The sequence below is a fragment of the Pipra filicauda genome, unplaced genomic scaffold (genome assembly GCF_003945595.2).
Source record: "Pipra filicauda isolate LSUMZ 115617 unplaced genomic scaffold, ASM394559v2 scaffold453_size531900_pilon, whole genome shotgun sequence".
NCBI lineage: Eukaryota > Metazoa > Chordata > Aves > Passeriformes > Pipridae > Pipra > Pipra filicauda.
In genome coordinates, this window is record NW_024104591.1 from 895 (window position 1) to 21,600 (window position 20,706).

General features: G+C 66.6%; 4 protein-coding genes across 10 annotated transcripts; 3 read left to right on the forward strand and 1 right to left on the reverse strand.

Annotated features, from left to right (window-relative positions):
• The first annotated feature begins 945 nt into the window (after positions 1-945).
• HDGF (heparin binding growth factor) lies at positions 946-7,959 on the forward strand. Its single transcript, XM_027742467.2, has 6 exons — positions 946-1,129; positions 6,659-6,735; positions 6,832-6,970; positions 7,060-7,236; positions 7,315-7,505; positions 7,631-7,959. The coding sequence occupies exons 1-6, from the start codon at positions 1,043-1,045 to the stop codon at positions 7,635-7,637; spliced, it is 678 nt and encodes a 225-aa protein (XP_027598268.1). The 5' UTR covers positions 946-1,042; the 3' UTR covers positions 7,638-7,959.
• A 1,248-nt stretch (positions 7,960-9,207) lies between these two features.
• On the forward strand, positions 9,208-11,140 carry MRPL24 (mitochondrial ribosomal protein L24). Its single transcript, XM_027742468.2, has 6 exons — positions 9,208-9,227; positions 10,104-10,287; positions 10,373-10,468; positions 10,550-10,653; positions 10,735-10,865; positions 10,945-11,140. The coding sequence occupies exons 2-6, from the start codon at positions 10,108-10,110 to the stop codon at positions 11,079-11,081; spliced, it is 648 nt and encodes a 215-aa protein (XP_027598269.1). The 5' UTR covers positions 9,208-9,227; positions 10,104-10,107; the 3' UTR covers positions 11,082-11,140.
• Positions 11,141-11,196: 56 nt separating this feature from the next.
• Positions 11,197-15,061, reverse strand: RRNAD1 (ribosomal RNA adenine dimethylase domain containing 1). 6 transcript variants are annotated; one of them, XM_039385964.1, is made up of 7 exons: positions 14,912-14,994; positions 14,297-14,589; positions 13,937-14,137; positions 13,801-13,863; positions 12,989-13,713; positions 12,272-12,459; positions 11,197-11,418 (listed from the first exon to the last, which is right to left on the reverse strand). In XM_039385964.1, exons 2-7 carry the CDS (start codon positions 14,579-14,581, stop codon positions 11,270-11,272), a joined length of 1,611 nt encoding a protein of 536 aa, XP_039241898.1. In that variant the 5' UTR covers positions 14,582-14,589; positions 14,912-14,994; the 3' UTR covers positions 11,197-11,269. The 6 variants fall into 6 exon arrangements, with proteins under 6 accessions (XP_039241898.1, XP_039241897.1, XP_027598257.1 ...); XM_039385963.1 differs by having other exon boundaries at positions 13,937-14,140; XM_027742456.2 differs by having other exon boundaries at positions 13,937-14,215.
• On the forward strand, positions 15,061-19,326 carry ISG20L2 (interferon stimulated exonuclease gene 20 like 2). 2 transcript variants are annotated; one of them, XM_027742465.2, is made up of 4 exons: positions 15,061-15,171; positions 15,505-16,135; positions 17,133-17,333; positions 18,259-19,326. In XM_027742465.2, exons 2-4 carry the CDS (start codon positions 15,548-15,550, stop codon positions 18,370-18,372), a joined length of 903 nt encoding a protein of 300 aa, XP_027598266.1. In that variant the 5' UTR covers positions 15,061-15,171; positions 15,505-15,547; the 3' UTR covers positions 18,373-19,326. The 2 variants fall into 2 exon arrangements, with proteins under 2 accessions (XP_027598266.1, XP_039241899.1); XM_039385965.1 differs by lacking the exon at positions 15,061-15,171 and having other exon boundaries at positions 15,178-16,135.
• The last annotated feature ends 1,380 nt before the right edge of the window (positions 19,327-20,706 follow it).

Here is a 20,706-nt window from a genome sequence, read left to right on the forward strand (position 1 = left end):
CACACCAGTTTTGCACCGTTTCACACCAGTTTTACATAGATTTTGCACGGTTTTACACCAGTTTTTGCACGAGTTTCTACCAATTTTGCACTGTTTTCCATTGATTTTACACAGGTTTACACCAGTTTTGCACCGTTTCACACCGGGTTTACATAGATTTTGCACGGTTTTACACCAGTTTTTGCAGGGGTTTCACACCAGTTTTTGCAGGGGTTTATACCAATTTCGCGCTGTTTCACATTAATTTTGCGCTGTTTCACATTGCTTTTGCGCTGTTTCACATTGATTTTGCGCTGTTTCACATTGCTTTTGCACTGTTCGCATTGATTTTGCACGGGTTTACACCGATTTTACGCCAGACCCCTCCATTTCCACGGCCCGCCCGCGGCCGGGGCGTCCCCTCCGGGTGCCCCCCGGGCCGTGTCCCCGCTCCTCGTGACCCCCCCGGCCTGGAAGCATCCCCGGCCCCCAGTGCCACCCGCGGCCGAGGGACATTCCCGGCGGCTCTCGGGTGTTTTCGGGGCCGGGTTCCCGCCCCTCGCACACGCGGCCCCGGGGGCGGGCGGTGGGTGTTGCGCGCCCAAGGCAGCGCTGCACGAACCTCCGAGCGCATCCACCGGGAGGAGGAGGAGGAGGAGGAGGAGGAGGAGGAGGAAGGGAAGAGGGAAAGGGGGGGGAGGGTGGCGGCGGAGGGAGGGAGCAATTGAATTTCAAACACAAACAACCGCATGGGGCTCGGGCCCTCCGCCGCCGCGCCGCGCCGCCGCTGACCCCGGGGCCGCCGCCGCCCCCCGCCCGGGCTCCGCGCCGGGGGGGGCAGAGCAGCCGCTGCCTCCCCGCCTTCCCGCCCCCCCCCCCCCCAGCCTCCCGCCCCCCACCCCGTGATTAAGGGAGTGTTTGTTTCTTTTTTTTTTTTGTTTTTTTTTTTGTTGGCTATCCCTGCCCTCGCGGTTTTGCCTGCCCAAACTTCAACCCCAACCACCCTCCTCCCCCCCCCCCCGCCCACCCGCCCCCCCGGTCCCGGGAGGAGCCGCCAGCCAAGATGTCCCGGTCCAACCGGCAGAAGGAATACAAATGCGGGGACCTGGTCTTCGCCAAGATGAAGGGTTACCCGCACTGGCCTGCCAGGGTAAGGAGCCGGGGACGGGGGAGGGGGGGAGATGGGACACACCGGAGCCCCCCCGGTGCTCCCCTCGGTGCTCCCCGTTGCATAACGCGGGCGGCCGCGGTGCCCCGGGGCGGGGGGGGAGCGCACCGGGGTCAGGCTCCCCCCGTGTAACGGCGGGAGAGGGGGGGGCCCCACATTGGGGTCAGGCTTCACCTCCCCAGCCCCCGCTTCCACCGGGGGATCCAACTTTACCGGCACCTTATGTAAGGCCGGGCCCGGCGGGCTCGGGGGTTACTCGGTACAGAGGGTTTGGGGAGGCGCTTTCGGGTCATTTCGTTGGGTTTGGAGGGATTTAATGTGTTGGAAACAATGTCCCGGGCTCCCCCCCGGGCCCCTTTTGTGCTGTTTATTCATTTCCCTCCCGGGGGGGGTCAGGGGTGGGGACCGCGTGGCTTCTGCCACCGCGTGGGAGCGGGGACACCCCCACCCGGGGCCGGTCGGTGACCGGGACCGCATCGTGCACCGGGACACGACGCTGGGCCAGCCCGGGGCGACCCCCCCGGGGTGACCCCCTGGTACCGGGAGGTCTCTTTTCCACGTGGGGGCCGCACCACGACCCCCTTCCCGCTCCATTGCGAGACCCCGGGGAGGGGACGGGTCGCTCCCGTTCTGCTTCGCCGCTGATTTGGGGCAGACCGGGATTGGGGACGGGGGGGACGGGGCTCAGCCAAACCCCCCCCCCGGCCTGGCCTGGCCGCAGGTCCCCGACCGTGTGCCCCCGGCTCAGCGTGGCCTTACCTCTCGCCACGGGTGCCAGAGAAGGTGCCAGCGCTCGCCGGGAGTTTGGCTTTGGAAAATCGATATAATTACTGAGGACTTAGGACGGGAAAGGGGGAGGGGACGTCGAGGACCCACCATGTGCCGGCCCTGCCGCGTGCGGCCCCCGCCGCTGTCCCCGCCACTGTGCCCACCAGTGTCCCCACCAGTGTCCCCACCAGTGTCCCCACCGCGGTCCCCCCGGCTCCCACCGGGGCCACGGCCGTGGGCGCTGTGCAGATGTGGGGGTCCCTGAGCCCCTCGGGGCCTGGGGGGGTGTCAGTGCCATGAGCCCAGCACCCCTCCTCGGGATGAAGCCCCTCGGCCGCACTCGCCCGGAGCCGTCGGGGGCTGAGTCCTCGGCCGGGGGCCGTGGGGAGCTCTGGCTACACGACACGGCGCTGGTTTATTTTTAAGCGGTTGATGATGCAGTTTAAAATTTCCTTGGAGTGTTTCCCCCCCTCTCCCTCGCCTCCCCTCCCGGCCTTGCTGCAAAGGGCGCTGGGGCCGCCTGGAAACCCCAAATTGAGCGGAAAAGGGGAGGAACGGTGCGGTGGGTTTTAAAAGGCCGAGGATCCCCCCTGTCCCCCCCATCCCCTCCTCCTTCCCCTCCCGGGTTTGAATAACTTTTGTTTGGTTTGTCGGGTTCTGGCGGGGAGGCCGGGAGGGGGTTGGGAGCCGTTCGGATTTGGCACTGGCCTCCCAACGCGCATTTGAAAGCGGCTTTGCGAGGAGGAGCCAGAGGGATCCCTGGGAGCCCGGCGCCTGCTTCCACCACCGCCTGCTTCCACCACCGCCTGCTTCCACCACCGCCTGCTTTTCCACCACCGCCTGCTTTTCCACCACAGCTTCTCTTCCCGGGGGGAAGAGCGATGCTCCCCTGGGCCCCCAGCACAGACCTGCTGCCTCATCATCCTCCTCCACCCATCCCATCCCCGCGGGGTTCGGCCCCGGCCCCCAAAAAGCCCCTCTGACAGATGCCCCTGCCGGGGGTGACGCCGGGTCGGGGCTGAGCTCCCGGGGACCTGCGATGTGCCTGGGGCCACTCGGGTTTTACGCCCCACTCTGCACCCAGAGACTGGTTTCCCTGCCCACCATCATGGCAGGAGCTGCTCAGGCGGGCAGGGAGCAGGTTTTCCCCCTCCTGGGCAGCCCTCGCTGAGCCCCGGGGGTGCTGGTTGCGTCGAGGGGGATTTGGGGGGCACAGCCCTCCCCCGGTGACTAATCGGCCCGGGTGAAGCAGGCAGGGTTTGCCCGTGACTAATGAGGTGCTGTGATGAAACGTTACCCGGCCACGCGTGGCGTTGGCTGGGATATTTGTTTCCAACCAGGTGTGGCTGGAGCAGAGAGATACGGCCGGGGAAGAAATGGAGGGGAGAGCCGGTGGCGCTGCAAGGAGGGGGGTTATTCCCCTGGCCCATTCCCTGGGGATGGTCTCCCAACACCAGCAGCTCAGCCCCCGCCTCCAGTGGAAACCTCTCCCTGAGAGAGGCAGCGTTAAATGGGGGAAACTGAGGCACAAGAGCAGGGAGATGAGTCACCGGCACCTGGAAGAGGGCCCCTGGCTCCCTCCTCCCCTCATCCCATCTCCACGGGTTCCTTGATGCAGGACTCTCACTTCCACCTGCCCTTTGATGCTTCCCGTCCATGCTGGATGTGCAGCCCTTCCTCTGCACAGCCCTTTGGGACAGTGTGGGAGCACAGCAAGGGGCAGAGCACCAGCCCAGGGGTTGGCACCCTGGCATTTTGCCCCCCCCAACACCTCCTGTTCCCGTGGCTGGGTGTGTGGTGGGGTCAGGATCCTGCCAGCCGGACCCTTTGGAGCAGACTCCGGGTAGTTTGGAGCAGACTCCGGGTAGTTTGGAGCAGACTCCGGGTAGTTTGGAGCAGACTCTGGGTAGTTTGCTGCCCAATGCCCAGTGCCCAGCATGGTGCTGGGACTGGGCCCAGCGATGGCCCCAGGGCTGAGGAGAGCCGTGGGAAGGGTGTTATGGGTGCAGCTGTGGCACTCGGGGATGCCACAGGCCCCCAGCCCAGTGCATGGCCCTCCCTCCCACGTGCTTCATCAGCTGTGTGTGACCCACATGAGTTAATTCCATTAATTCCCCTTCCTGACAGCCAGCTCCTCGCTCCAGCCTTGTCCTGCTGTGGGGAAACTGAGGCAGGGAGGGGCTGCTTCCAGTGCAGGGTGGCTGCATCCAGCCGTGCTCCATGGACCAGTTGCAAAGGTGAAGTGCAGAGGTTGGGGGCAGAGTCCAGACGTGCCTGTCCCTCCCCTGCCACGCTCCAGAGCTTCCCCTCCCGGGGGACCTGTCTCAGCCTCTTGTTTTCGGCCCCCCCAGCCCCTGGGACACAGAACCCCGGGCCAGGCCTGGCTGTGACACCGGTGCCGTTTGCAGGAGCTGGCGGGGGGACAGCGATGGGCACCGTGGACTTTACCCCAGCCCTGTCACCCCCACTGCCTCCGTCCAGGGAGTGACTGGGACAGACAAACAGACATCCGTGGTGCCTCAAGCCCTGGGCCCCCATGGCGTGGCAATTTGGGCAGCCGGGGGGAGGCTCCAGAGGGATGAGGGGTTTCCAAACAGCCAAGGCCCTTGTGGCAACGTGCTCTGGGCACCGTGAGTCCTCTCGGGGTTTTTGGGTGGGTTCGTGCCCGCCTGTGCTATCGGTGTCCCCACCGGGGTGTCACTCGCCTCCCCCATGTCCCTGTGCCCCAGTCCCTGCCTGCTGTCACAGATAGAGCCACCGTGTAGAGCCACCATGTCCCCTTGGGGTGCAGGAGGGGCTGATAAGGGGCTGACGTTGGTGGGCACAGGCTGTGGGGGGATCCCAGAGGCCGGGGGTGATCCCGGCTTTCCCCTGCCCTGTGCCCTCAGCCAAGGACAGTTCCCGACCTGGGGATGGGCACTGGTGGGCTCAGGGACACAGTGCCATGTGCCAGCCATCCCTGTCCCCGCCGTGTGCCACCTTTCCTTGGGGAGGAAGGTTTGGAAACTCGCTGGGGGAAGGCACAGCCGGGGGGTCTCCAGCGGGGTCCCGGCACCACCAGGGGCTCCACTGCCCGTGTCCTCAGCTTTGGGGCTGGCAGGGCCTTTGGCACATTGTCCCAGGAGCGACCTGCAGGAGTGAGGCCTCTGGGCAGCAGCATCTCTTGGTGGGGCTGGGCTGGGCTGGCCGCTGCCCCTCTGAGTCACATCTCCTCCTCCTCCTCCTCCTCCTCCTCCTCCGCCTCCGCATCCTCCTCCTCCTCTCCTCCTCCTCCTCCTCCTCACCTCCTCCTCCGCCTCCTCCTCCCATCCTCCTCCCTCCTCCTCTCCTCCTCCTCCTCCTCCTCCTCCTCCTCCTCCTCCTCCCCCCCCCACCGCCGTCGGTGCCACGCGGGGATGGAGCTGCTGCTCCCGGCTGCCACCGTGGGCCAGGGTCCTGCTGGGGGCTGCTGCCAGGGCCAGACTGACCTTTGCACCACCAGGGACCACCCCTGCTCCTGGAATGTTCCTGTGCCTGTGGGGAGCAGGGGGCATTGGGACATTGGGGCAGGATGGTGGTGGTGGCCCTGGGGCTCTGGGTGGAGGCACATCACCAATCCCAAAACACACCTGGATCCAAGAGGATGGGTGCAGAATGGCCTGGATGCCTGTTTGGGCGGTGGGGATGGCACAAAGGCACATCCCACCCTGGAATGGGATGTCACTCCAACCATCCACCGTGTCCCAGTGCCCACAGGGAGCCCCTCACCAGTGTCTCCTGCCCAGCTGCCCCTGGGACTGTGCCAGCATTGCCCCTTGGGAAAGGGGCACGTGTTGGTTCCATTCCCAGGTCTGGGAATGAAACAAAGAAAACCTCGGCCCTCCATTGCATTTGGGATGGGTTGGTGACATGCTGGGAGGAAGAGGGGAGAAACCCCAGTGACAAGAGTCCTGTTGCGGCACTGTGGCCCTGCTGGCTGGGGAAACTGAGGCTCAGCGAGCCGGGGGGGTCGTGGTGCCTTGGGAAAGGTTGTGCCATGAGTCAGCAGAGTGCTGGGAATGGGACCCAGCACCCCTGGGCACTGGCACTGGCACCTTCCAGCCTGGTGACGTGCCAGCGCCCGCCCCGAGACCCCCACATGCATCCTCCTTCGGCTCCTTCCACCTCCCTTTGAGGCTTTCTCAGGGAATTTATGGCTGCTGGCTGCAGGGGGGGTTATTTTTAGATGCTATAAAAAGCAGCCAGAGTTGCTTTCGCTCCCTTCCCGCTTGGCGCCTCGGGATTATTCACGCTCGGTGGAGCAGCACCTGCCCATGGGGTTGGCACCGTCTGCCCACTGACCCCACAGCCCTTGCCGGGCTGTCCCCTTGTCTGGTGACCCCGTTTCGGCTGGGGGGTCCCAGTAGCAGGACGGTGTCCCCTGGGGCACCCCGATCCCTGTGCCCCAGGCTGGAGGTGACGCCTCTGGCTCTGCTGGCACTGCCGGCAGCGCCTGAATTTGCTGAGTGTGTCCGAGCTGGTCTAGACAAGGGCTTACGGGGGGGTGGGAGAAGGGGACCCCTGTGACCCCGCTCTGGTGGGCACAGCCACTTGTTCCACTGGCCACTATTGCCAGCTGGTGGGTGAATTCCCAAGGAATCGTGTTCTCCTCCCTCCCCAGGCTGTGCCTGTTGGTGGGACGCCAGGCTGGGGGGATGTCCTGGGATGATCTGGGGAGCCCTGGGGGCTCTTCTCTCCCTTCTCACCCCATCCTTTTTGTCACAGATTGATGAGATGCCAGAAGCTGCAGTAAAATCCTCCTCCAATAAATACCAAGTCTTCTTTTTCGGGACCCACGAAACGTGAGTGGGAGCCGGGGCCCAGGGGGTGCTGACGGGGTGGGCGACCCCGGGGCTTTGGGAGAGCCCCCCCCTCACTGCTTTTACCCCCTGGCACAGGGCATTCCTGGGGCCCAAAGACCTTTTCCCCTATGAGGAGTGCAAGGAGAAGTTCGGGAAACCCAACAAGCGGAAAGGGTTCAGCGAAGGTTTGTGGGAGATCGAGAACAACCCCACGGTCAAAGCCTCCGGCTACCAGGTGGGTCACGAGCTGGAGGGTCCCAGCACCTCCTTCCCCCCCCAGTCCCTTTCCTGTGTCCCCTCTGTGAACCCCCGGTGTCTCCCCAGCCCACCCAGAAGAAGAGCTGCCCCGAGGCGGCCGAGCGGGAGCCGGATGGGGATGGGGAGAAGAAGGGCAACGCCGAGGGCAGCAGCGACGAGGAGGGGAAGCTGGTGATCGACGAGCAGTCCAAGGACAAGAACGAGAAAGCTGGGATCAAGAGGAAAGCGGAAGATGCTTTGGAGGTAGCAGGGGGGGACACTGGGGACAACGGGGACCTGGGCGAGGGGGGCTGGGCTGAGCCGAGCTCTCCCCCCACCCAGGACTCCCCCAAACGCCCCAAGGATGCGGAGGGGCAGGAAGGGGAGAAGAAGGTGGACAACGAAGAGGCCCCCAAGGAGGAGCCCAAAGCCAACCCGGGCGAAGGGGAGAAGAACAGCGACGCCGCCGACGCGCCGGACGCCAACGAAGCCAAGCAGGAGGGCAAGGTGGAGGTCAGAGACCACAAGGAGAGGTGAGGGTGGTGTGGTGATCCCTGTGCCCCACAGCCGGGCTCCTCCTGCCTGCCCTGGGCCTGGGGGGACAGCCCGGCACTGTGGGGTGTGACAGCGTGCCCGGGTCTGTTCTTGGCCCCCACAGCCTGTAGCAGCTTCCCCAGAGAGCTGATCCTACCCCGCTGGCTCCCGGGTGCTGCCCCGGCGTCGCCCTCGCCGGCTCGTCGTGTCCGGAGCTCCTGGACGGCAGAAACCGACCCCAAAAATGAAATTTCAAAAGGAAAAAAAAGAAAAAAAAAACAAACAAACCACACAAAAAGGAAAAAAAAAAGAGAGAGAGAGAGAGGGAGGAATGCAGAGCAGCCCGGTACCGACCCCGAGTGCCCGCCCTGCCGTGGGTGCAACGCTTTGTATTAGTGATTCCTCGGGGCTGAGCAGTTGATTTGAAATAAAAGCGATTCTTGCCTTTTTAAAGCGCTTTCCGGGCCCTGGGTCGGCCACTGCCCACCCCCTTGGGTGGTTTTGGGGACCCTTTGGGCTGCCCAGAGGGGCTCTGGCAGCTCTGGGGTGTGGGGCTGGAGCACATGGATCTGGGGCTGCTCTTGGGAGAGAGCAGGGGCTGGGACTTGGGACTGGGAAAGGGAAAGAGCCAGGGGAGGTTTCAGAGGGGAGATGTTTAATAAAATAGAAACCATGGAGTCCTGGAATATTCCAAGCTGGAAGGGACCCACAAGGATCATTGAGTCCTGGCCCTGCACAGGACACCCCAAAATCCTCCCAAATCCCAAAATCCCAATGTCCAAGCACTCCTTGACCTCTAGAATAATGGAACATCCTGAGTTGGAAGGGACCCATCAGGATCATCTAACTCCTGGCCCTGCTCAGGACACCCCAAAATCTCCCCAATCCCAAAATCCTGACATCCAAGCACTCCTTGACCTCTGGAGTAATGGAATATCCTGAGTTGGAAGGGACCCATCGGGATCATCGAGTCCAACCCCTGGCCCTGCACAGGACACTGAAAATCCCACCATGTGCCTGAGAGTGTTGTCCAAACATTCCTTGAGCTCTGGCAGGCTCAGGGCCATGACCACTGCCCTGTTCCACGTACACAACCCTGTGGGGAGAGGCCAGACCGGGGGGGAGGATTTGGCCGTGCCCGGATCCCCACGCAGGGGACAGCGGGGACCCCTTGGTGTCCCCAAGGACCGGCCCCAGGGGGACGGGCAGGGCAGCAGCAGAAAATGGAGCCGTGGCCGAGCGCCAGCCCCGGCGGGACTACAGCTCCCGGCAGCCGCTGCTCGGCGGGCCGGGACCCCGCGGGAGCCGCGGCGGGGTTCGGGGAAGGGGTCGCAGGGACCGGGGACACCGAGGGGGACATCGGGGGGGCGGCGGGACTACAGCTCCCGGCGTGCAGCGCGGCAGGACTGCAGCTCCCGGCGTGCACCGCGCCATCACACTCCCTCCCGCGGGCTCCGCAGCGCCCCCTGGCGGGCCCCTGCGGCCCGGCCTGGGCCGCGCCAGACCACGCCCACACCACACGGCCACGCCCCCTCCAGGCTCCGCCCCCCCGGAGCGCGGGACACGCAGGTGAGCGGGGAGGGGGCCCGGGACTATTTTGGGGGCTCTGTGGGGCTCTTTTGGGGTGTAGGGGGGGCTCTGTAGGGTCTTGGGTCCCTCTGTGGGCAGGGGGCCTCTGCCGGACGCCTGGGTGCCATTTCCGGGGGTGGGCGACTCTGCGGGTACGCTTTGGGGGTGGGGGCTCCGCGGGATCCCTGGGGGTCCCTTTGGGGGTGAGGGAGGGGGGTCTTCTGGGGCCTTGGGGAGCGAGGGGGTGCTCCGCCGGGGTTTGGGTCCCCTTTGGGGGGTGGAGGGTCTGCGGGATTCCTGGGTCATCTTTGGGGGTGGGGAGGCGTCTCTGAGATCCCTTGGTCTCCTTTGGAGGGGTGTGGGGGGACTCTGCGGGATCCCTGGATCCCCTTTTAGGGATGAGGGGGGCTGTGCAGGATCGCAGAATCCCCTTTGAATGGGGGGTGCCCTGCGGAACCCCTGGGTCCTCTTGGGGGGCGGGGGGGGCTCTGCGGGACCCCTGGGTGCCATTTCCGGGGGTAAGGGAGGGATCTACGGGCCCCTTTTAGGGGTGAAAGGGAACGTTGCAGGATCCCTGGGTCTCTTTGGGGGTCTTCTGGGTCCTGGCTCCCCTTTGGGAGTGCCCCACCGGGGTTTGGGTCCCCTCTGGGGGGTCGGGGGGGTCTGTGGGATCCCTGAGTCCCCTTGGGGGGCGTGAGGGGACTCTGCAGGATACCTGGATCCCCTTTTAAGGATGGGGGGACCTCAGAATCCCGTTTGGGTGGGAGGTGCCCCTGCGGGACCCCTGGGTCCTCTTTGGGGGTAGTGGGGGCTCTGCTGGGCATCGTATCCCCTTTGGGGGGGCTGCTCTACCAGACACCTGGATCCTCTTTGTGGGGGGGCTCTGCCAGGGCCTGGCTCCCCTTTGGGGGGCGGGGGGCTCCAGCATCACCCTGCATGCCCCCCAGCCCCGCACACCCATCACCCCCGGGAGCATGAGGGGTGTCCCCGGGGGGTCACAGGGCCCCCCCTGACCCCCCGACCCCCAGCACCATGCGGCTCTCGGCCCTGCTGAGCGCGGCACGGCCGCGGCTGCCCCCGGGGTACCGCCACGGGACGTGGCCCCCCGACAGCGCGGCCGCCCGGCTCCGCAACCCCCCCGGGCAGCGCCGCCGCAAGGTCTTCGTGGAGCCCATCGCCGAGGACGACTGGAAGGTGTTCTGGGGGGACACGGTGAGTCTCCCCCTACCCCCCAGGGTCCCCCTCCAGGCTGGTGGCCAGGCTGGGGGTCCCAACTGTACCCCCTCTCCCCCCACAGGTCCAGGTGCTGACCGGGAAGGACGCAGGGAAGCAGGGGAGGGTCACCCAGGTCGTGCGCCCCCGGAACTGGGTCGTGGTGGAAGGGCTGAACACGGTGAGGCTGGGGGGGGATTCAGGGGGTGCTATGGAGGCTGGGGGGGTCACGGGCTGTCGGTGACCCCAAATCCCCTCGCAGCACTACCGTTACATCAACCGCACGGCCAAGTACTCCGGGACCTACATCGCCAGCGAGGCGCCGCTGCTGCTCAACCAGATCAGCCTGGTGGACCCTGAGGACAGGTAACAGTGGGGGGGCTGAGGAGACCCCGCTGAGGCCCCCCCGTGCCATTCTGCCCCCTCCCACCGCCCGTGTGCCCGCAGGAAGCCCACAGAGGTGGAGTGGAGGTACACGGAGGAGGGCGAGCGCGTCCGCGTGTCCCTGCGCAGCGGCCGCATCCTGCCCGTGCCCCCGCAGCCACGCCGGGATGGCATCGTGCCCGAGAACTGGATCGGTGAGCGGGGCGGCAGAGGGCCTGGGGGATGTGGGGAAGGCACGGGGGGCTCAGCTCTGCTGTCCCCTCGCCCGCACAGACGGCCCCAAGGACACGTCAGTGGAGGACGCGCTGGCCAAGACGTACAAGCCATCCCTGAAGACCTTTGAGGAGGAGATCATGGATGCCATGGGCATTGTGGAGACACGGCGGGCCAAGAAATCCTACTGGTATTAACTGGGGGGGCAGACTTCCCCTCGGCTTGGGTTCTGCAATAAACACACCCCTCGATTTTCCATGTTTGTGGCACGCGGCGCTTTCGGTGCAGCCCCAACTCGCTCACACCCAGCCCTGGGCAGTAAAAATCGCGGGTTTATTGTGGTTTGTGCCCGGGGCAGGGGGGCTCTGCTCTCCCCGAGGGGCTCTCAGCCCCCTGGGTCCTCGTCCTCGCTGCTGTCCCCGTCCTCGCTGTCCTCGGCCAGCACCGCGGCCAGCGGGGTCCGCGCGGCCACGAGCACCAGGTTCCGTGGAGAGAACAGGGGGTTGAAGAGGGGCACGAGGGCACAGTGGAAACCTGGGGGAGAGCAGAGGGAGTGTCAGAGAGAGGGTCGTGAGAGAGGATCAGAGCAAGGAGAGAGAGGGTCGAGAAAGGAGAGGATGAGGGTCCAGAGGAAGGAAAGCGGGGTTGGGAGAGAGGAGACAAGGAGAGGGAGGGTTGGGAGAGAGGAAAGATCAGGAGGACTGGCAGGGAGAGGTTCAGGAGAGAGGAGAAGGAAGGTCAGGAGAGAGGAGAGAGAGGGCCAGAAGAGGAGAGAGGGACCAGAAGAGAAGAGAGGGAAGGTTGGGGAGAGGAGGAGAGCTGGCAGAGAGGAAAGAGGGAAGAGGGAGGATCAGAGAGAAGGTTGGGAGAGAGGACAGGAGTGAGAAGAGGGAGGGAAGGTTGGGAGAAAGAGGGCCAGGAGAGAGGAGGAAGAGGATCGGGAGAGGGTAGAGAGGAGAGGGAGGGCCTGGAGAGAGGGAACAGGAGAGAAGAGAAGGAGGATCAGGAGAGAGAGGATCAGGAGGGTGGAGAGGAAAAGGAGGGTTGGGAGAGAGGAAAGAGAGGGAGGGAGGGTTGAGCAGAAGGAAGGTGGAAAGAAGGTTGGGGGAGAGGATCAGAATGAGGAGAGGGAGGGTCAGCGAGGAAAGAGAGCATGGAAGAGAGAGAGGGTCAGGAGAGAGGAGGAAGAGGGTCAGGAGAGGGAAGAGAGGGGGGCCAGGAGAGAAGGGGGATCGGGAGAGAGGGTCGGGAGAGTGAAAAGGAAGGGTCAGGAAGAGGAGAAGGAGGGTTGGGAGAGAGGAAAGGGAGCAGAGGGGAGAGCTAAAAAGAAGAGAGGAAGAGAAGGTTGAAGAGAAGGAGGGGAGGGGGAGCCCCCGGCCGTGCCCACCTCGCTCCCGCAGGTACAGCAGGCGGTCGAGCAGCACGAGGGTCTCCACGACGGGCGCCAGGAGCTGCTTCAGGGTGCAGAACGCGAGCACCTTGTGCTGCTGCTCCAGCATGGCCTCCACGGCCCCCGAGTCCAGCGGGACCCCCGACGGGTCCAGCCCTGCCAGGCGCAGCCCCAGGCGGGCGTATCTGGGGGGGGGACGGTCACATGGGGGGCTGGCAGGGTCCCAGGAAGGGGTCCCCCCTCCCCAGACTCAGGAGGAGGGTCCCAGAAGGGGATCTGCCTTCCCCAAAATCACTGGGGGCCAGGAGGGGATGAAGAAGAGGGTCCCCCTCCCCAAATTCACAGGGGCCCATGAAGGGTTCCAGAAGGGGGTCCCCCCTCCCCAAACTTATGAGAAGGGTCCCAGGAAGAGGTCTTCCCCTCCCCAAAATCACTGGGGGCCAGGAAGGGTCCCAAAAAAGAAGGTCCCTCCTCCCCAGATTCACAGGGCCCCAGGAAGGGTTAAAAAAAAGGGGTGTCCCCCCTCCCCAAACTCCTGAAGAGAGTCACAGAAAGGGGTCCTCCCTCCCCAAAATCACTGGGACCTGGGAGGAGATGCAGAATGGGGTCTCCTGCTCCCCAATATCACAAGGGTCCCAGAAGAGGGTCCCTTTCCCCCAAATTCGCTGGGGGCCAGGAGGGTCCCAGAAGGGGGTCCCCCCTCCCCAAACTCACTGGTGGAAGCCGAGGGCGTGCGCGTTCCTGCCCGCCTGCAGGCCCAGGTGCCTCTTGGCAGGGTCGGCGGCCTGGATGAGGCTCTCGAGGGCGGCGCGGTAGCAGTGGGTGCACAGGCGGGCGCCGCCGCTGCGCAGCCGCCCCTCGTACTCCTCCCGCGCGTGGCACGCGGCCTCCCGCGCCCGGTACGACAGCTGGTGGCCCGGCAGCGCCGCCACCGTGGCGCTCAGGGGGTACCCCGGCGGGGGGCAGCCAGGGGCCTGCGGGGCGGTCGACACTTTCATGTAGCAGCAGCCCACGGAGGCCACGGCGGCCACGGCGGGGCTGCGGGCGAAGTGGCGCAGCAGCGCGGGGCTGAGGTCGCCGCAGGCGTGGAGCCCCGTCACCAGCACCGGCCCCCCGTCCTCGGAGCCCCCCGGCCCCCCCAGCGGGTTCTGGGCGGCGGGGTCGGGTCCCGGCGGGTCGGGGGGCAGCAGGAATTCCCCCCAGGGAGCGGCGGGGTCGAGGCGCCCGGGGACGTGGCGCGGGGCGCGGGGGGTGAGGGGCCTCGCGGGGTGGTTTGGGCGGCGCCGGGGGTGCCCCCCGTGCCCCGAGGCCCCCGTTTTCCGCAGCTCGCGCAGCAGCTCCCAGTCAAAGCACTTGGCCACCCCGGCCAGGCGGCCGTCACTCTCCACCGCCGTGACCGACAGGCCGAGGCCGAAGGACAGGAAGCGGGAGAGGTGGCCCTGGGAGGGTGGACACGTGCTCAGAGGGGGTGGGGGGATCCCCCCAGAGCCCCCCTGTGTCCCCCCACCGTGTGCTCTTGCTCTCACCTGTCCCGCTCCGACATCCACCACGCGCTGGCAGCCGGTGCTCTGGCTCAGCCGCCGCAGCAGCTGTGGGGACAGGGGGTGTTGTGGGGCTGGGGGGGAGCTGGAGGCTTGCAGGGGAGACAGGGGGGGCACCCACCTTGCCAAGGCGTTGGATCTCGTGCTGCTTTTTGAGCTTGATGTGGCGGCGCAGCAGCGGGTGCAGGCGGGGGCTCTGGTGCGGGGTCCCCCACGGGCAGCCCCGGGGGAAGGCGAGGGCCCGGGCGGCGGCGGCGAAGGCCAGCAGGGACAGGGGCCAGGCGGCCCCAGGACCACCATGGCCCCCCAGGAGCCCGGCCAGCTGCTGGGGGGTGGCACTGTCCAGGGCGGGCTGCCAGGCCGGGGGCAGCTGCGCCCACAGCCGCTCGGTGAAGAAATCCTGCGGGAGGGGGCTTAGTGCGGGGGGCACGGCTGGGGGGACATGGCCGAGGGGGGCCAGGGGAGATGCGGGGACACTCACAATGACGAAGGCGTCGATCAGGGGCCGGTAGAGGCTCAGGAGGTGGATGATGTCAGCGGCTCGACGCTGCTCGGGTGACTCCTCCAGGTTGCTCCGGTGCTCCAGTGTCTGCGCCGGGTGATCCAGCCGCTGCTCCAGTGGCTGCTCCAAGTGATCCCGCTGCTGCTTCTGCTGCTGCTCCGGGTCTGGCAGCTGCTCCGGGTGCTCCTGCTGCTGCCTTGGGTTCTCCAGCGGCTGCCCCGGGTGCTCCGGTGGCTGCAGGATGAGATGGGGAGCAGCTGCCATGGCAGCACCTGTGGGTGGCAGCGGGAGGGGGTGTCAGCCCTGGAGCTCTGATGTCACCCTTGGGGCTCTGACGTCACCCTGGGACGTGTCCCCTGGCACTCTGACATCACTGCAAGATGCGTCCCTGTGGGGCTCTGATATCACCCCAGGTCTCACCCCACCTCCCCCTGGCCGTGCCCATCAACGTCCAGCGGTCGTAATACGTCACCAGACCGTGACGTCACGCGAGGACGCAATAACCCCCTTCCGCCCCCATGACGTCACGCGGCTGTGACAGCCCCCTCCCCGACGCCATGACGTCACCCAGGGGCGCCGCTCGCCCTCGAGCACCTGCGACTTCCCCGGGCCGGCCGGGACACCGGGCCGGCCGCGACACCCCCCCCCCGGGCCAACGCCGGTGAGCTGTAACGTCTCTTTCGACGTCACCGGTGACGTAACGCAGGCGCGGGCGGTGTTACGGAGCCGCCGCCGCCGCCCGCGCGCGCCGCCCGGCGCGGGCCGAGCTCCCGGCGCGGCGCGGCCCGATGACGTCACTGCTGTAACGGGCCGGCCACGTGCCGCCCGCCAGCTTCCGGTTCCGGGCCGCGGAGGTGAGGAAAGGGGGGGCCGGGGGGCCCGCGGTCCGTGCTCGGGGTCGTCGAGGAGTCCCGGGTGCCGAGGGGTCCCCGGTATCGCTGCTTGGGGTGTCAGGAGTCCCCGGTGCCGGGGGTGCCGAGTCCCGGTGTCGAGGCGTCTCCCGGTGCCGGTGTTTGGCGGTCCAGGTGTTGGGTCTCCCGGTGCCGAGGGCTCTCCGGTGCCGGTGCTTGGGGCGTGGGGGGTCCCGGGTGTTGGGGATCCCCAGTGCCGCTGTTGGGGGTCCTGGGTATCGGGGGCTCCCCGGTGCCGCGGCTCCCCCGCCGCTGAGCCGCCTCCCCCCGCCGCAGCAGCCCCGTCCCGCTTGCCCCGTCCCGCTTCCCCGGTCCCGCCATGGGGGATTTGATCCTCAACGTGGACTTGGCCGCCCCCGAGCGCCGCCCCAAGAAGGAACGGGGCAACCGAAAGCACCAGAGCTTCGTGCGGCGGCGGCGGGAGCTGGAGCGCCGGGGGGTCCTGCGGCAGAAGCAGCTCCCCCCGAACCGGGGCGGGCCCCGGCGGACCCCGGCGAAGCCCCCCCCGTCGTGCCCTAAAGAGAACGGCTCTGCCGGGACCGGCGTTCCCTCTAACACCAAAGGGAAGGGGCGGGGGGCTGCCGGGGGCACCCCCGAATCCACCGGCGCCCCCTCGGCGCTCCAGAACGGCCGCGCAAAGACCAAGGGCAGGGGTCGGGGGGCGGTGGCCGGAGCCCCCCCGGCGCCCACCAAGCTGCTGGCCATGGACTGCGAGATGGTGGGCACGGGCCCCGGGGGCCGGACCAGCGCCCTGGCCCGGTGCAGCATCGTGTCCTACGACGGGGACGTTGTGTACGACCGGTACGTGCGGCCCGAGGCGCCCATCGTGGATTACCGGACCCGCTGGAGCGGCATCCGCCGGCAGCACATGGACAAAGCCGTGCCCTTCCACCAGGCACAGCGGCAGGTGGGCGGGGGGGCGGCCTGGGGGGCTGGGGCAGCGTGGGAATGGGGCTGGGGCAGCGTGGGAATGGGGCTGGGGTCTGCAGGTCAGGGGAGGGGACTGGAATGGGGGGTTGGGGAGGGGCTCAGGAGTGGGAGTGTGGGGCTGGAGCTGTGATGGGGGGCTCAGGAGTGGGAGTAGGGGTTGTGAGGGTGGAGGGGGGTGGAAATGGGGATGGGGGATGCAGGGCCAGGGTCTGCAGGTTGCAGGATGGGACTGGAATGGGGGGTTGGGGGCACAGAGCTGGGAGTGTTGGGAGGGGGGGAAGTGGGGCTGGGGGTGTCAGGCTGCAGAGCTGGGGGTGAGGGATGTGGGGCCAGGGCTGGGATGGGGGGCTCAGTGGGAGTGGAGGGGCTGCAGGGTGAGGGGTGTGGGGCTGGGTGGGGGGATGCAGGACTGGGCTCTGTGTCTCATGGGCTGGGGGATGCAGGGCCAGGGCTGGGGGGTCGTGGGGCTAGGGGTTGGGAATGCTGGGCCGGGGGTGTGGGGTCGGGTTCTGCAGCTCAGGGGCTGGGGCCAGGGTTGTAGGTTGTGGGGTGGGGGGCTGAGGGGTGGGGAGCTATGGGGTTGGGGGTGAGGGGCTGCCCAGCTGGAGTGGAGAGTGCAGGGTAGGGATTGTGGGCTTGGGGTGGGGGGCTGTGTAGGAGTTGGGGGTGGGGGGCTGCAGGGCCGGGCTCTGTGTCTTGTGGGCTGGGGGACGCTGGGCCAAGGGTGGGGGTCATGGGGCTGGAGGTGTGGGCTGGGCTCCTGGGCTGGGGTGGGGGGCCGAGCTCTGCAGCTCAGGGGCTGTGGGGGGTCCAGAGCTGCCCTCTGCAGCACCAGGATTGTGCCCCCACAGTGCCATTCCCACTCAGCCTGGCAGTGGGGCTGCTCTATGTCCTTGTGGGGCAGCCGCTTCCCACGGAGCACAGAGGGCACTGCCAGGGGTCTTAACCCCCCCATCCCACCCTCTCCCGTGCAGGTGCTGCGGATCCTGGCCGGGAAGGTCGTGGTGGGCCACGCCATCCACAACGACTTCAAGGCGCTCCGGTATTCCCACCCCAAAGCCCTCACCCGGGACACGGCCCGGATCCCGCTGCTGAACCGCCGGGGAGGCTTCCCAGAGAACGTGGCCGTGTCCCTGAAGCGCCTCACCAAGGCCCTGCTGAACCAGGACATCCAGGTACTGCTGCCAGAGCCCCCCGGGAGATGGGGACCCCCTGTGCCACGGCAGGGTGACAGTGGGACGGGGGGACATCCCTGGGTTCATGTTCAGGGTACCCCAAATTCAGCTGCTGCTGCCAGTCCCGTGCCTCAGTTTCCCCTTGCCTGGAAGGCAGCCTGTGGGGGGGGGGGGGACCCTCAGCTCAACCCCTGCAGCCTCAGGGGGGCTTTTTCCTGCTCTTTTTTCTTTAATCTCTATGCATCCCCCCCACAAGTTGCCTACAACCTCAAATTTGCCTGTACCTCCCCTAGCTCTCTACATCCCCCCAAATCTGCCTATACCCCCCCAAATTCCCTGTATCCCCCTAAATCTGCCTGTGCCCCTAAATCTCCCTGTACCCCCCAAATTCCCTGTATTCCCCTAGAGCTGCCTGTACTGCCCAATCTACCTGTACCCCCCCAAACTCCCTGCATCCCCCCAAATCTGCCTGTACCCCTAAATCTGCATGCAGCCCCTCAGAGCTGCCTGCACCCCTAATCTTTGTGCATCTCCCCACCCAAGTTGCTTGCACCCTGCCAGAGCTGCCTGCACCCCTAAATCCACCTGGAGCCCCCCAGAGCTCCTGCACCCCCTAATCTCCGTGCATCTCCTCACCCGAGCTGCGTGCACTGCCCCACAGCTGTCTGTATCCCCAAATCTGCCTGTACTCCTAATTCTGCCTGTAGCCCCTGATCTCCCTGCATCCCGGTTCTGTCTGTATTCCCCCAATTCTGCTTGCACACCCTTAAATCTTCCTGCACCTCCCCCAGTTGCCTACACCCCCTTATGTTTCTGCATCCCCCTACCCGAGCTGCCTGCACTCCCCTAATTCTGCCTGTAGCCCAGATTGTGCCTGCTCCCCCTGAAATGTGGAGCTGTGCCCACGCTGTGTCTGTCCCCACAGGTGGGCACCAGCGGCCACTCCTCGGTGGAGGACGCCCGAGCCACCATGGAGCTCTACAAGGTGGTGGAGGAGGAGTGGGAGCAGCACCTGCGGCAGAACCCGGAGCAGGAGTGACACCCCACCCAGGGGGGCCCAGAGTGATGCCCCCAGCCTGGTCCTGCATCCAGAGCAGGCCCAAAGTGACATCCCCAGCCAGTTCTTATGCCTTAGGGGGTCATGGAATGATGTCCCCAGCCTGTTCTGTGCCCTGGGGGAGCCTGGAGTGATGTCCCCAGCCTGTTCTGTGCCCTGGGGGAGCCTGGAGTGATGTCCCCAGCCTGTTCTGTGCCCTGGGGGAGCCTGGAGTGATGTCCCCAGCCTGTCCTGTGCCCTGGGGGAGCCTGGAGTGATGTCCCCAGCCTGTCCTGTGCCCTAGTGGGGGCCCAGAGTGACACCACGAGCCTGGTCTTGCCCCCAGAGGTCCCAGAGCCCTGGGACGAGCCGTGAGTGCTGAGGAGCTGCTCCATCCATGAATGTCACAGGGCCAGGAGTGATGTCCCTCATCCCTGAGCCCCCCAACGTGCCTTGTGACGCTGCTGTTCTGCTCTGTCCTCCCCAGAGGCATGGGGAGAGCCTGGGCTGGTGCCTTCCCAGAGGGTGGTCTTGGGTCCTGCACCCCCAGAACAGCTCGGGGACCTGTGGGGGGTCCCGATCTGGGGCAGCCCTCATCCCTGGGGGATTTGGGAACGGAGCAGGCTCCTTCCCTTCCCAAAAACTACCTCTGCCGGCGCCGGAACGAGGCGTGGGAGTGGGCGGGACTCCGATCCCACCGGGAAGTGCCCGCTGTGCTGCGGAGCCGCTCCCGTCGGTGCCACAGTGCCACCTTCCTCGTTGCGAAAGGGGCCGGGACGAGCCCGGGCACGGGGAGCAGCATCTCCCCCATCCACCTTTCGGAGCCCCCCGTGCTGCCCCGGAGACGCCCCCAGTACCGGCGGCTGCCCGTGCCCTGAACGCGCCCGACCCTGCCGGGAGGCTGCTTTGAACTGAAAGGTTTATGTGCGAGATCCCAATTAAAAAAGAAGTGATTAACGAGCTCTTTCCTTCGGCGGGGAGTGGGGAGGAGCCCCCGGCCTCGGTGGGCGGGAGCGGGGGGGTCCCTCACCGGGCTCCGGGGCGCTGCCGTCACCCGCCACCCGCCGACATCTGCGTCCCGCCGGCTCTTCCTCCGGCTCCTGCTCACGCCGGGGACGAGCTGGCCCCTTCCCCGGCTCTGGGGACCCCCCTCCCGCAGCCCCTCTTCTGGTTGAACCGCCGGCGGGTCTCCGGTGCTGTTGTACCGGAGGGGCCGCGGCAGCCCCGGGAGCGGGGCCGGGGCCGAGCCCGCAGCCGCCCTGGGGGCTCCCCCCGCCCGCGCCGGGCTGGACGCGGCCCCGAGCCCCCGACGTGCGTCACTTTTTCCAGCCTTTCCTCGTGTTTACGTGGCTCCGCTTGGCTCGGGGCGGCAGAGCCCGGGGGGGGGTGTCTTGGGGGGCAGAACGCCGCAGTGGGGAGGCCTTCCACCTTTATTTGGGGTTAAATACGCAGATTTGGGTCCCCACCCCCGCAGCGCCGGGGAGCGGACGCCCGAGCATCCCACGGGTCGGGAGTTTGCGGGGTTTTATGGGGGCTCTTCCCTCCCGCTCCCGCCTTTGCACACCCGTCCCTACGGCCCGGGTGGGGGTGGGAAAGCCGTCAGAGCCCCAAAATCCAAAGGAAGGTGGGAGCGCGGGAGGAGCAGGCGGGAACCTTTGTGTCTGGGCTGGGTTTGGCGGTGATTAGGGGCTTTACAGCGGTTATAAATGGCCGGTCGTTAAAGGGGTTTATGGCCCTGGAAATGAGAAGCAGCCGGCCGGGCCCCCAGCCCTTAGCGGGCGCTGGATGCGGCTCGGAGTCCTGGGGGCTTCGCTTGCATCCCAGCCTGGAGTCCCTCCGGATGGGGATGGGGCCAAGACGGGGGCAGGAGCAGGGTCCCAGAGCTAAGGAAGAGTCCTGGGGCTAGGGCAGGTGCTGGGGCCGAGGAAGGTTCCCGGGGCTGGGGAGGGTTTGGGGCTAGTGAAGGGTCCTGGGGCTGAGGAAGAGTCCTGGGGCTGGGGCAGGGGCTGGGATTGAGGAAGGGTCCTAGGGCTGGGGCAGGATCTGAGGCAAGGTCCTGTGCCAGGGAAGTGTCTCAGAGCTGAGGAAGGGTCCCGGGGCCAGATCCTGGGACTCAGGCAAGGTCCTGGGCCAGGGCAGGGACTGGGGTTGGCTCAGGGCCCTGGGACTGAGGAAGGGTCCTGGACAGGGATGGGGGCTGGCTCAGGGTCCTGGGACTGAGGAAGGGTCCTGGGCAGGGACTGGGGTTGGCTCAGGGTCCTGGGCCAGGGCAGGGTCCTGCTGTGGGGGCACAGGCAGAGGCCTTGGGGCACGTGGGCTCCCTCCTGCCCCACAGCC